At 48.8% G+C, this 15,242-nt stretch overlaps 1 protein-coding gene across 1 annotated transcript in view; it reads left to right on the forward strand.

Annotated features, from left to right (window-relative positions):
- The first annotated feature begins 3,258 nt into the window (after window positions 1–3,258).
- Window positions 3,259–15,242, forward strand: part of LOC146771205 (E3 ubiquitin-protein ligase TRIM39-like) — a 173,634-nt gene continuing 161,650 nt past the window's right edge. The window contains exon 1 of the mRNA XM_085640297.1: window positions 3,259–3,709. Coding sequence (XP_085496423.1) covers window positions 3,299–3,709 — 411 coding nt within the window. The 5' untranslated portion in view covers window positions 3,259–3,298. The remainder of the gene's footprint in view (window positions 3,710–15,242) is intronic.

Below are 15,242 nucleotides of genomic sequence, written 5' to 3' on the forward strand. Positions count from 1 at the left end.
ACTCACTGAACAGGTACATCAGGGCATCAGCAATGCAAGCTTCCCTCACTCAATGAACAGGTATATCAGGGCATAAACAGTGCAAGCTTCCCTCTCACATAAGAGGTATATCATGGTAACAGCAGTACAAGCTTCCCTCTCTCAGAACAATTGCATCAGGGAATCAAGGCATCAGCAGTTCAAGCTTCCCTCACTGAGAGAACAGGTACATCAGGTCATCAGTAGTGCAAGCTTCCCTCACTCACTGAACAGGTAGATCAGGGCATCATCAGTGCTAGCTTCTCCCACTCACAGAGCAAGCACATCAGGACATCAGCAATGCAAGCTTCCCTCACTCACTGAACAGGTACATCAGGGCATTAACAGTGCAAGCTTCCCTCTCACAGAACAGGTATACCATGGTAGCAGTAGTAAAAGCTTCCCTCTCTCAGAACAGTTACATCAGGGCATCAGCATTGCAAGCTCCCCTCACTCACAGAATAGATACATCAGGCCGTCAGCAGTCTGACCTTGCCTCTCACAGAGCACGCACATTAGGACATCAGCAGTGCAGGCTTCCCTCACTTTCAAAGTAGGGACATCTGGTGATCATCGTCTAAGCTTGTCTCTCCTAGAACAGATACATCACGTCATCATCAGCGGAAGCTTCCCTCACTCAAAAAACAGGTACATCAGGTCATCAGCATTGCAAGCTTCTCTCTCCCAGAACAAGTAAATCAAGGTAGCAGCAGTAGAAGCTTCCCTCTCTCAGTACAGGTATAGCAGGTCATCAGCAGTGCAAGCTTTCCTCACTCACAGAATAGTTACATCAGGGCATCAGCAGTGCAAGCTTCCCTCAAACAAAGAGCAGGGGCATCAAGGTATAAGCAGTGCAAGCTTTCCTCACTCACAGAACAGATACATGCCTCTTACGGAGCAGGTACATTGGGCATCAACAGGGCAGGCTTCCCTTACTCAGAGAATAGGTACATCAGGGTATCCGCACTGCAACCTTTCTTCATATACAGAACAGGTACATAAGGGTGTCAACAGTGCAAGCTTCCCTCAAACACAGAACAGGTACATCAGGGCATCTGCAGTACAAGCTTCTCTCTCACAGACAAGTTGCATCAAGGTAGCAGTTGTACAAGCTTTACTCTCTCAGAACAGAAACAGCAGGGCATCAGCAGTGCAAGCTTCCTCCACTCACAGAATAGGTACTTCGGGGTGTCAGAAGTGCAAGCTTCCCTTACTCAATGAACAGGTACAGCAGGCAGGAGCAGTGCACGCTTCCTTCTCACAGAACAGGTATATCATGAGAACAGCAGTACAAGCATCCCTCTAACAGAACAGGTATACAGGTATCATGGTAGCAGCAGTGCAAACTTCCCTCACTCACAGAATAGGTACATCAGTGCATCAGCAGTGCAAACTTCCCTCACTCACAGAATAGGTACAGCGGGGCGGGAGCAGTGCAAACTTTCCTCACTCACTGAATAGGTACAGCAGGGCGGGAGCAGTGCAAGCTGTCGTACTTTAATCTTTGGGACCGCGTAGGGGACAGGGCCCTACCCCTGTCTATCCCGGTATTAGCGAACCGCAAATGGTTCATGCGGTATGTACAAGTGCTTTGTATAACGTTCTAGCTATGAATGCACTGTGTACACGTTATTATACATCACTACGCGGGTTCCATTTTGGAGCGGTGGCCATCTTATGGTTGCCCTCACATAGGCTATAATGAAGCAAATACGGGCCTCTTAGAGCACATGTGCCTTTCCTTGACTCTTCTGTGACCTGGGCAGCTTGGCTCCGCTGCCCCAGGTCAAACTGGTCTCACGAGTTCCCCCTTCCTCCGGCCACCTGTGATTAGCATCAGGGCTTGACACACCATAAAGTCCTTTCATCCTACACGAGCCTCCAGCTAATCTCTTTCGCACCTGACTGTTCCTGCTTTATGGCTTGTTTCCCAAAACAGGAGATGCTCATGTTTATTGGGGCCTATCGATATCTGATGTGGGATCTGAGCCTTGCTGTGTAAATAATTGTGGGCTGGCTTAACCGGAATGTGGGATGGTCATCATGACTCTGCTCTTTCGTTTGAAATGTACACTTGTATATTGCCGTATCATAAACCTAGGAATGTATGCCTGAAGCAGGAAAATCTGTATTTAAGAAGAAGCACGTTTCTGTGATTTTCAGCAGTCTCCTGAGAACATACACGCTGTTGTACTTCTAGGATACCTGTAATTGGTCTGCAGCCAATAAACGAATCTTTGACTTCACCTAGAAGACTCTGTGTTTCTGTAGGTCTGAAACAGGGAGAACCCAGAAGTCATAGGGTGTGTTCCCCTGCACCGCTGGGCTTAAAATACCCAGTACTTCAGTTGGCGCCCAGGGTATTCATGAAAACAGCAGGTCAAGCATCCCTCTAACAGAACAGGCATATCACGGTAGCAGCGAACAGGCATATCATGGTAGCAACATTGCAAGCTTCCCTCACTCACAGAATGGGTAGATCAGTGCATTAGCAGTGCAAGCTTCCCTCACTCACAGAATAGGTAGATCAGGGCATCAGCAGGCAAACCTCCCTCACTCACAGAATAGGTACATCAGGGCATCAGCAGTGCAAACTTCCCATCGGGCCTCAGCAGTGCAAACTTCCCTCACTCACAGAATAGGTACATGAGTACATCAGCAGTGCAAGCTTCCCTCACTCACAGAATAGGTAGATCATGGCATCAGCAGTGCAAACTTCCCTCACTCACAGAATAGGTAGATCAGGGCATCAGCAGTGTAAGTGTCCTTTACATACAGAACAGACAATAAGAGGCAGCAATATATTCTTCCCACACACACAAACTACTAGTTACCGGCCTGACCAGCATTGTTATGGTAAGGCCAGTAAAAACATTGATAAACGAGCAAAAGTTGGTCTTTTTCAGCCTTTTAAACAAAAATTAAAAAACAAATACAGGAAGAAATCACTTTAGAACGTATTTTAGAAATGTTTATGAGATTCCTAAAAGATTTTAAAAAGCGAACTTGCAGAATTGTCCTGTAAAAAATAACACAGATGATTTTACAGAAACCCATATACAAGCTCCAGTTCTGCACTTACAGATTCTCGAAATAAAACCACATGACGCGTAAATGGTGTCAACCCCAGAGGTAAATCACACGGAGCAGAGGAGTCAGTTCCCTGCTCTGACTGAACCCGGAAGTCCCAGCGCACACAGAGAGGGGCAGACGCACAGACACACCCACTTCACACAGAGAGAGAAATGAAACTTAAGTTTACTTCCTGCATTTCTGAATCATGGCGGCAGCAGCTCAGCTCGGGAAGCTCCAGGAAGAGGCCACTTGTTTCATCTGTTTGGAATATTTTACTGATCCGGTGACTATTGATTGTGGACACAACTTCTGCCGCTCCTGCATCACTCAGAGCTGGCAGGGAAGAGATGGAAAGTTCCCCTGTCCACAGTGCAGGAAAACATCTGGGAAAAGCCTCCGACCCAACAAGCAACTGGGGAACATGGTGGAAATGTTAAAACAGCTTCATCTGCCCCCCGTGAAGCCCCCGGAGGAGAATCTTTGTGAGAAACATGAAGAGAAACTGAGGCTGTTCTGTGCAGAGGATCAGAGGATGATATGTTTGGTGTGCCGGGAGTCCAAGGACCATAGAAATCACTTAGAGAGTCCTGTAGAGGAGGCTGCAGAGGAGTACAAGGTACGTCTGTGGATATTAATGGATTGCATAGACTCAGTGTGACCCCATTGAGGAACCTGCTAAGGAGCACAAGGTGTGTGTGTGGCTGTTCTGGAACGACAAGTGAAGGTCACAGGGTATGTCGGGAAATTCAGGGATCACAAAGTCCCTCTGTAAGCCCCATCAGGGAGGCAGCCTGAGAGCGGGATCTATGTGTGCAAGTGTTCAGAGGTGACTAGTCATTCAGTGTAACCCATACAGGAAGCTGCAGAAGAGCACAAGGTATGTGTGTGGGTGTTCAGGATTCACAAGTGTATACACTACTGGAGTCTAATAGAAGATGCAGTGTCTTTGGGTGTGGAGGGATCAACGGTACTCTGCGGGTCCCACATAAATGGTTGTCCAAGAGCACAAGGTATGTGAGTGGATGTTCAGAGTTCACTAACGAAGACACACAATGATTCCAACAAAGGAATACACGGCATTTAAATCAGATTTTAGGGGTCACAGGTTAGTCGATCCTCCTAGAAGAGTGCAAGGGACATCTGTGGTCATTCAGGGATCACAGTTCACTTTGTGGGCCTCCATGGGTCCCTGGAGAAGGGATTGCTGTGATCATTCAGGGATCACCGTTCACTCTGTGAGTCTCCGCAGGTCACTAGAGAAGGCTGCCCATATGCATTAGGTAAGTTTGTTAGTTGTAATTGAGTTTCAAAGTGTGACCCATGTAAGAAACTGCAGAAGATCGCACTGGGTGTCTGTCAGAGCCCTAAGGTTTTCACCTAGCACCACATAAGCAGCTGCAGATAATCAGAAGTCATATGTATGTGGGTGTTTTGGGATACCAAGCAGGGCTCTAAGTGGGCTGGGTCTGTCCGGGTCTGAGCACCAGCAGTTATTTTTAGGGGGCCTCGAAACTGATCTCTATCGGGCTGTATTTTTGGGCCTCACAAAGGTTTGTCCGTTTTCTTTTTTTTTAATTGGACTGCAGTGAGAGCAAGCACATCGCTCACTACTGAGAAGTGGAGACATCATGCCAGGTGAGCCACGTTATAGGGGAAGACAAATCCTTTAAAGAGAGCCATTTCCTCTCAGGATTTCCCTTCTCTTTTTGCAGTGTGTGAGAAGTTGGCCTGGTATATGCTGTCCACTAGTTCTAGTGGGCACCTTGTACCAGTCCAAACAACCCTTATTGATGATAAGTTAAAGACAACCTTTACTGAAAGCTATCCTAGTGGTAGCTATGGAGAGCAGCCTTCAGGCTAAGTCTTGAAGGAATGTAAAGCAGCTTGTTTTACCAGTCTATAATCTCTGAAATGACCAAATGAAAAGAGATCCACCCAAGGTATATATATAAAATATATATTTATCTTAAAACACACCACCCTAGTCTCTTTATGAGGCTAGAAGTCGAAGGACACAAGTTACAAGTCAAATAGCACAGTAAATAAGCACAATATACAGTTAGCCCTAGGGGCGAGCCAAACCATATACTAAAATAGTGGTATAAGAACCACGACTGAACTAGACACAGGCCTAGAGCCTCTAGAATCGCTGCGACCCCAAGGAACCACCCAAGGTAGTGACACAGGGGACCCACGGGGGGCATGTGCAGTGTGTAAACACAGCCGCGAGCTCCTGTTAGCTTCTAAAGAGAAAGTCGCGGTTAGATTTTTAAAGATGAAGGACACTTAGGAGAGGACTTGCAGCTGACGCTTTTAGACTTAAGGGGTTCTAGGGCCCACACCCACGGAAGCATCGGAGTACTCGTGTTACCTCCCCCAGGGAAGCCGGGTGCATAGGTGTCAAATGGTGTTGGGTCGCATCGTCGTTTTCAATGGCTAACTGCTGCAAAGTGCTGCTGCCAGGACGAGGAGAAGTGTCCGAAGAGATCCAAGCCTGGATCGAAGATGTAGAAGACCTGAAAGCAGAGGGGACAGAGTCTGGGTCACTTGCCAGTGACCAGGAGCATGGAAGTCGAATGCCCACCGATGTTGGGTGTTTCTGGTGAAGAAGGTGCAGTTTGACTCTTCAGCCATGAGGACCAGGAGGTGTCGACGATGATCAGGAGCTAGATTCGAGCTGCCCACGAAGGATGTCGAGTGCTGCGGTGTCGGTATCCGGATTGGACCCAATAAGCCTTGGCAACAGCAACCCACGCAGAAATAGAAGAAATGCTTTGGTGCAGACCAGTAAGGTCCGAGGGACTCCCCCAGCAAGGAGGAGTAAGTAAGGGCACGTCTGGAGCAACTAGGAAAGCCCAAGGAAAGTCAGAGTTACTTTCTCAGGGACCCACAAGTCGACGGACAATTGATCGCGAGGGTGCGTCGAGAAGAATCACAAAATGGCGGCTCACGGGTCACTCGGAGTGGGTAGGCCGACAATCTTCGGTGAGGTCACTGCTCAGTGTATGGGCTACGAGTAACCCAATGCACAGCCTCAAGGAGCATCGAGAAGCTGATGCACTAGCAAATGTGCTCGATGTCCAGGGATTCAGGTTCCACGGTACCCACGAGGTCTACGGGTCTCAGCCTTGCTGGGGACTCGGGTCAGCCTCTGGGAAGTCTGGAAATCCACCTCTGGCATTGCAAAGTCTTTGGCGTATGGTGGGAGCTTCGGAGATGCAGACCGGACAGATGCTTCTTTGGTGCCTGCCAATCAGGGGACTAACTCCTTTACTCCAAGGGAGATTCTTCAGTCATCTGGCGTTGAACAGATCGTCGAAGGTCCAGGATTCAGTTGCAGAGTTTCGTCCAGGAATATCTGAAGTTCTGGTTACAGGGGATCCTTCTTTATACCCAAGGAAGGGGTTGGACCTACTCTGGGGACCCACCTATGGGGGGGTTTGGAAAGAGGGGTGGCTACGCCCATTTCCTTTGTCCAGTTTTGCACCAGAGCAGGGGCTGGTAGCCCTTGCAACTGGTTTGAACTGGGCTATGCGGTACAAAAGGGGGTGGTGATGGACGGAGCATCAGAACCAATCAAACACTCACACCCAGTCAACAGATCTGGGTTTGATCCATCACCGTTCTTTAGCCCACTCTGCCACCCCAGTTCAGACATGGCCATATGCAAAACAGTCTGACCCTGTGCCTCATGGGAACAGTCCAGCCCGAATTGCCAAGTCATGCCTTCCCTGGACCGGAAACAAGCTTCCTAGGACCGGTTTCTGGCATTTCAGCTATCTTCAGCCAGGCTTGCTTGAATCCAGTGGCAAAGTGAGCAAGGGACTCACGTCTGAGCATACCCTGCCAACTTGTGGCGAACAAAGCGGTACAAAAGGGGGTGGTGATGGACGGAGCATCAGAACCAATCAAACACTCACACCCAGTCAACAGATCTGGGTTTGATCCATCACCGTTCTTTAGCCCACTCTGCCACCCCAGTTCAGACATGGCCATATGCAAAACAGTCTGACCCTGTGCCTCATGGGAACAGTCCAGCCCAAATTGCCAAGTCATGCCTTCCCTGGACCGGAAACAAGCTTCCTAGGACCGGTTTCTGGCATTTCAGCTATCTTCAGCCAGGCTTGCTTGAATCCAGTGGCAAAGTGAGCAAGGGACTCACGTCTGAGCATACCCTGCCAACTTGTGGCGAACAAAGCGGTACAAAAGGGGGGTGGTGATGGACGGAGCATCAGAACCAATCAAACACTCACACCCAGTCAACAGATCTGGGTTTGATCCATCACCGTTCTTTAGCCCACTCTGCCACCCCAGTTCAGACATGGCCATATGCAAAACAGTCTGACCCTGTGCCTCATGGGAACAGTCCAGCCCGAATTGCCAAGTCATGCCTTCCCTGGACCGGAAACAAGCTTCCTAGGACCGGTTTCTGGCATTTCAGCTATCTTCAGCCAGGCTTGCTTGAATCCAGTGGCAAAGTGAGCAAGGGACTCACGTCTGAGCATACCCTGCCAACTTGTGGCGAACAAAGCGGTACAAAAGGGGGTGGTGATGGACGGAGCATCAGAACCAATCAAACACTCACACCCAGTCAACAGATCTGGGTTTGATCCATCACCGTTCTTTAGCCCACTCTGCCACCCCAGTTCAGACATGGCCATATGCAAAACAGTCTGACCCTGTGCCTCATGGGAACAGTCCAGCCCGAATTGCCAAGTCATGCCTTCCCTGGACCGGAAACAAGCTTCCTAGGACCGGTTTCTGGCATTTCAGCTATCTTCAGCCAGGCTTGCTTGAATCCAGTGGCAAAGTGAGCAAGGGACTCACGTCTGAGCATACCCTGCCAACTTGTGGCGAACAAAGCGGTACAAAAGGGGGTGGTGATGGACGGAGCATCAGAACCAATCAAACACTCACACCCAGTCAACAGATCTGGGTTTGATCCATCACCGTTCTTTAGCCCACTCTGCCACCCCAGTTCAGACATGGCCATATGCAAAACAGTCTGACCCTGTGCCTCATGGGAACAGTCCAGCCCGAATTGCCAAGTCATGCCTTCCCTGGACCGGAAACAAGCTTCCTAGGACCGGTTTCTGGCATTTCAGCTATCTTCAGCCAGGCTTGCTTGAATCCAGTGGCAAAGTGAGCAAGGGACTCACGTCTGAGCATACCCTGCCAACTTGTGGCGAACAAAGCGGTACAAAAGGGGGTGGTGATGGACGGAGCATCAGAACCAATCAATCACTCACACCCAGTCAACAGATCTGGGTTTGATCCATCACCGTTCTTTAGCCCACTCTGCCACCCCAGTTCAGACATGGCCATATGCAAAACAGTCTGACCCTGTGCCTCATGGGAACAGTCCAGCCCGAATTGCCAAGTCATGCCTTCCCTGGACCGGAAACAAGCTTCCTAGGACCGGTTTCTGGCATTTCAGCTATCTTCAGCCAGGCTTGCTTGAATCCAGTGGCAAAGTGAGCAAGGGACTCACGTCTGAGCATACCCTGCCAACTTGTGGCGAACAAAGCGGTACAAAAGGGGGTGGTGATGGACGGAGCATCAGAACCAATCAAACACTCACACCCAGTCAACAGATCTGGGTTTGATCCATCACCGTTCTTTAGCCCACTCTGCCACCCCAGTTCAGACATGGCCATATGCAAAACAGTCTGACCCTGTGCCTCATGGGAACAGTCCAGCCCGAATTGCCAAGTCATGCCTTCCCTGGACCGGAAACAAGCTTCCTAGGACCGGTTTCTGGCATTTCAGCTATCTTCAGCCAGGCTTGCTTGAATCCAGTGGCAAAGTGAGCAAGGGACTCACGTCTGAGCATACCCTGCCAACTTGTGGCGAACAAAGCGGTACAAAAGGGGGTGGTGATGGACGGAGCATCAGAACCAATCAAACACTCACACCCAGTCAACAGATCTGGGTTTGATCCATCACCGTTCTTTAGCCCACTCTGCCACCCCAGTTCAGACATGGCCATATGCAAAACAGTCTGACCCTGTGCCTCATGGGAACAGTCCAGCCCGAATTGCCAAGTCATGCCTTCCCTGGACCGGAAACAAGCTTCCTAGGACCGGTTTCTGGCATTTCAGCTATCTTCAGCCAGGCTTGCTTGAATCCAGTGGCAAAGTGAGCAAGGGACTCACGTCTGAGCATACCCTGCCAACTTGTGGCGAACAAAGCGGTACAAAAGGGGGTGGTGATGGACGGAGCATCAGAACCAATCAAACACTCACACCCAGTCAACAGATCTGGGTTTGATCCATCACCGTTCTTTAGCCCACTCTGCCACCCCAGTTCAGACATGGCCATATGCAAAACAGTCTGACCCTGTGCCTCATGGGAACAGTCCAGCCCGAATTGCCAAGTCATGCCTTCCCTGGACCGGAAACAAGCTTCCTAGGACCGGTTTCTGGCATTTCAGCTATCTTCAGCCAGGCTTGCTTGAATCCAGTGGCAAAGTGAGCAAGGGACTCACGTCTGAGCATACCCTGCCAACTTGTGGCGAACAAAGCGGTACAAAAGGGGGTGGTGATGGACGGAGCATCAGAACCAATCAAACACTCACACCCAGTCAACAGATCTGGGTTTGATCCATCACCGTTCTTTAGCCCACTCTGCCACCCCAGTTCAGACATGGCCATATGCAAAACAGTCTGACCCTGTGCCTCATGGGAACAGTCCAGCCCGAATTGCCAAGTCATGCCTTCCCTGGACCGGAAACAAGCTTCCTAGGACCGGTTTCTGGCATTTCAGCTATCTTCAGCCAGGCTTGCTTGAATCCAGTGGCAAAGTGAGCAAGGGACTCACGTCTGAGCATACCCTGCCAACTTGTGGCGAACAAAGCGGTACAAAAGGGGGTGGTGATGGACGGAGCATCAGAACCCTGGGCTATGCACAGGGACACCAAATGTGCCCCCAGTGCAGGACTTCAAAGCACTCTTGGAGTGCTCCCACCCAGTCCCAATACACATCAGCCTGTCTGGGAGGTGGTTACACCTCCCTGTGACAGGAAATCTATTGTCCAGGCCTCCCCTGCCGGAGTTTCGGTCAGCAGTAGGAGGCCAGTCTTGTGTCTGTGGCTGCAGCATCCATTTTGTGATGCTAAGGCTGTATTAAGTTTCTACCGGGTATACCAGTACTGCCATGTCTCTCCCTCTAGAACGGTGGGATCATACTTCTACACCAGTTACTGGTGTGGGGGTATGATTCCAAGGTGTTTGACACCAAACACGACATGTATCAGCCAGTCCAAAGTTAGCATTTACCGTTTGTTTATAATGTACTTAAGAGTATATGGTCAGGCTGCACCTCTGACAACCCCGGAGGATAGATTCCGATCGCTGCAGGGGTGCTCTGATCATGCATGGGCACCCTCTCACATATAACCAAGCACCCTGCCTTCAGGATTGATAAGGCCTGCCATAGGGGTGACTGATAGGTTTCTATGTGCAGTAATCGGTGAGCTATAGTGAACCTACATCTCTGCAGTAGCAGTCCTGGGGTGTCATTTTTGATGGCTTTCCAGGGGTGGCACAATACATGCTTCAGGCCCTGGTAGGCCTCTGGGGTACCTATGCCCTTGGTACATAGTATACCGTATACTAGGGACTCATAAGGGTACCCCTGAATCCAATCTGGAGTGCACCTAAAGTATATGGAATAATTTTAGAGAGGAAGCAGCTAGGCTGGGGTCCTGGATTACAGGGCCCCAGCCAGACTAAAGTTGAAAAACAGTGAAACATCAGCAAAAAGTCGGGGTAACCATAGGAAGCAGATCCTACTCTCCTATACAGTGCAGAAGCAACATCATCGTGGGATGATTAGGAGAGAGAAGAGCGCGCAACGCCCATTGCCCCGGGCTGAAACAGCTTCCACACACACGGCCGCACCCAGTACTTCACAGGTCTTTAAAAGACCATTTGCTTGTAAATGAGGCTCTGTTGTTATTCACCCCTTTTTACAGCCCCTGCATCCCCACTCTGCCTATTGCTGGAAGAATTAGCCTCCCCCGAAATTTGGCTCTATTTGCGCCTCTGCAGAAGACCACAGGCAGCCAACTCCAGCACGACCCTGCTCTGACCTTTCACAGTGTCTTGTTTTAGTGCTACGAAAACACACACTTTGCCTGGCTCACTTTGGGGCAGATTTACACCGCCGTTGCGTCATTTCAGTGACGCAGCAGCGGCGTAAATCATGCGCCATGTTGCGCCGTATTTACAACGTGACGCATCTAGGGAGATGCGTCACGTTGTAAACCCCTGCGCCACATGAAACCTGCGTCAGGTTTCATGTGGGCGTTCCTGCGCCGGGTGGGCGTTCCCTCGCAGGTACGCCTCGTAAAAGTGACGCAGTGAAATCTACAAGAATTCACTGAGTCACTTTTACGGCCATGCTGCGTCAAAACCCTGCGCCTGCTTGAAGCAGGCGTAAGGATTGATGCAGCATGTTAGGCATAGGGCACCCCCGAGCCTTGCTGGAGCCGCGTCGCCCTTGTGACGCGACTCCAGCACTGTGCCGCATTTCCGCCGGGGTATATGACACGCATCTGCCCAACCATGCGCCACGGCGCGCCGCATTGTAAATGCGGCGCATCAGTGGTGGCACAGGGGTGGTTTTGCGGGTCGCAAGTGTTCTGGCGCATCCCTGCCGATTTGCAGAGATGCGCCAGACCTTGTAAATCTGCCCCCTTGTTCTCACACCCCCTCTTTAATATGAAGATAGTAGCGTCACCTTGTAAATATGACCCTTATGGCAACAGTCCGCTGCAGTAAAGGGAGGGGCTATGGGTATTGCTGTGGGCGTTCCACCACAAATCCCAGTGCTTTTTGAGGCTGCCCCTTATTTACAAGGGTGGTGCAAATATGGAGTAGCACCAAAAATAAGACCAGGGAAAACCTGGTCTTAAACAGGTGCAATGAGGAGAAATTATTAATTTCTCTTAGTTTTTGCTGTTTCTATGTGTGCGCAATTCGCCATAAGTGATTGCTCATGTGCAGAAAGGGGTCCCTCCCTGCACATAAACAATCATTCAAAAAATGACGTTTTCCAACTTCTATATGTGCTGCATTCTTAAGCACACATAGAAATTACAAATCGCCATTAGTGCTTGTTTATGCGCAAATGAACAATCATTCCCTGCAGCGCAAGCACCCTTGCGGCGCTAGGCAGCTAAATTTAGTGCCATCACTAGGGAAAATGCAGGAGTGCGCCGCATTCTTGCAAATACGGCACATCCCTGTGTTTTGAAACTGTTGAAGCGTGGCGTTAGCAATTTTGGCTTAAGACCTAGCTCTGAACATTTGTTGTAAATATGCCCCATGATGTGGCAATGCAGGGTTATATAAGGAGCTCATGTGGTTATGGTACACAGCAGAAGAGGTGCAGTAATGCAGGGTGTGGCACACGCTGTCACATGGTCATGGTACACAGCAGAAGATGTGCAGTAATGCAGGGTGCAGCACACATGGTGTCATGGTCATGGTACGCATCAGAAGAGGTGCAGACCCGGAGATGCAGTAATGCAGGGTGTAGCACATGAGCATACATGGTCGTAAGACAAAGCATACCAGGTGCAGACGAAAGAGGTGCAGTAATGCAGGGTGTAACACACACAGTCTCATGGTCAGCGTGCACAGCCGAAGAGGTGCAGAAATGCAGGGTGTAGCACATGGGCTAACGTGGTCACGGTAGACAGCAGAAGAGGTGCAGACGCAGAGGTGCAGTAATGCAGGGTGTCACATGGGCTCACATTGGCATCAGCGCACATGACTCTAGCAGTGCAGGTCACCTTTTAAGACTCACCAGCTTCACACGATCATCAGACACACAGAAGTGCAGCGAATGCAGGTCAGGTGTGCTAGAGTTACAGCTTCAAGGCACACTTGATCTGGGATTCCTCGCAGGATGAATGCATGAATGCATGTCATGTTGGACAGTGATTACAGGGCCTGATCTTAGCAGTTTAGGAGTCTCCGATCTCTTTCCTTTAAGTTTCTGAACACTGACCCCGGGCTCTGGGTGATCCGGATGAGTCCTCTCCCTGCAGGCCGTCCACCTCCGGGGTCTTTCAGCAGCAGTGTTTCTTCCTTGGTCCCTGGGTCTAGCGCCTCCTGTAGAAGGGAGGCGCCCAGGATGCGCTGCTGTGTTCAGTTTATATCCGGTTGTAGGATTATTGGCTTCAGTCCAATTGTCCAATCAGATTCATCGTTCACCCCAAACCTTTGAAGGAGGCGTGTGAAGTTGTGAGTGAACCACAAACTATCTCTCCTCCATTCAGGACAGATAGATATTCAAGACAGACAGTGGTACAAGGCCTTGAAACCTTCTAATGGAGAACAGGAGTTTGAGGACCTGTGAGGGGGCCGGGGTGAGACAAAGAGAAGGGGGACTGGAGGCACTGACTACAACCAAGACTTTGATACTCCCTACAAAAGAAAGCCTTTTACACACACGCTGAGGCCCCCACTGCAGCACATGGGAACCTGTGGAAATCTCCTTCAGGGAGAATGAGGACACGTGAGTCAGGAGTTTCATCAGGAACATGCAGGTTTAATCCAAAGTACATTAGGACCCATCCAAAACCACAGCCAGCTCTAGCTCCAAAACAGTTTCTCTGTTGAACACACTTCAAATCATTACATTCCAAAACCTAGGAAACACAACATAGAACATTCCCATGTCATAACAAGAAAGCAGAGATATCTAGGTGTCACAGCCACAGTATCACCATGACACCCAGGACACCACACACCTCCCCCCGTTAACAACCGAAAAAACAAATAATTAAATTAATTAATGCATGAGTAATTAAACATAAATCAAAGAGAAAATAATAATCACAATACAAGAAAACATCAGATCAAGAAACATAATCTTTCAAATATTCTGGCTTTCTGAGAATCCTAGTGGATTTCCTTGAAAAGTCAGAGAAGACACTACCATCTCTCGATGTATTCTCTCCTTCCACATGTAAATCAGAACACAAAGAGATTCTTCCTAAATTCCAAATCTTATGGTCATTGGTTCTAACAGCATTATTAAAAACTTTAATAACATACATAGGCTTAGAGAATTTCACTTTGGATCCTGGAAGTCTAATATCTACCTTGTCTCCAACCTTTACCTCTGTATGTTTAGTAGACTTCCTTGCATCAAAATTGGCCTTCCTATCTAGGCATTTGTTCTCTTCTCTATTCCTCCACCCCTCAGTGTTCTTATTAGATGAGGAGCCAGAAACAGATTCTTCCAAACGTCTAACCCATGAAGGTTCAATATGAGTACAAGGAGCCCTCCCTTTAAAAAGAACAAAAGGAGACTGACCAGTTGAACTATGCGGAGTCATCCTATAGTCTTCAATTTTCTTTAAAACTTGTTCTTTCCAATTTTTACCACAACTTTTTGCCAATGAAATTGTCTCCTTGATCACCCTATTGAATCTCTCAACCATTCCATTGGTTTCTGGATGATAAAGAGAACATTTTTTATGTTTTATACCTCTTGTTTTAAGAAAGGTCTCCATTTCTTTTGAAACCAACTGCACTCCATTATCAGTCAAAATGGACTCTGGGTATCCCTCTCTAGCCATGAGAGTTTCAAGAAATGTAATTACATGAATCGTTTCTATACCAGCAGTAAATTGTATCTCAGGCCACCTTGAATACAAATCCAAAAGCACTAAAATAAAAAGTTTGCTGCCCGTTGGAATGAATGGGACCCACAATATCCAGAGCTACTTCTTTCCAAGGCCCACGTGGAAGTTCCCTGATAATCATAGGTTGAACTCTTACAAGTTTTGACTTTTCACTTGTGACACACACCATGCAATCTCTGATAACCCTTTCAACCTGTAAGTCCATACCAGGCCACCAATAAGAGGCACGAAGTCTCTCTTTGGTCCTGGACATACCAGAGTGCAATTCATGAGCCATGTCTACCAAAACTTGCCTGAACTCCATAGGAGGTATCAACCGAGTCCCACGTAAGAGCAAACCATTGCTCACTCCCAATTCATCTTTCACACCCTAAAACTTTGAAGCTTCATTTGACCCAACATTCTTCTTGTTTCATCCATTCTGAATTAGATTCATTACTTCAGACAATACTAGATCCTGGGATAACTTAATCCGCCATAGATTCTC

Source organism: Triturus cristatus, unplaced genomic scaffold (genome assembly GCF_964204655.1).
Source record: "Triturus cristatus unplaced genomic scaffold, aTriCri1.1 SCAFFOLD_255, whole genome shotgun sequence".
NCBI lineage: Eukaryota > Metazoa > Chordata > Amphibia > Caudata > Salamandridae > Triturus > Triturus cristatus.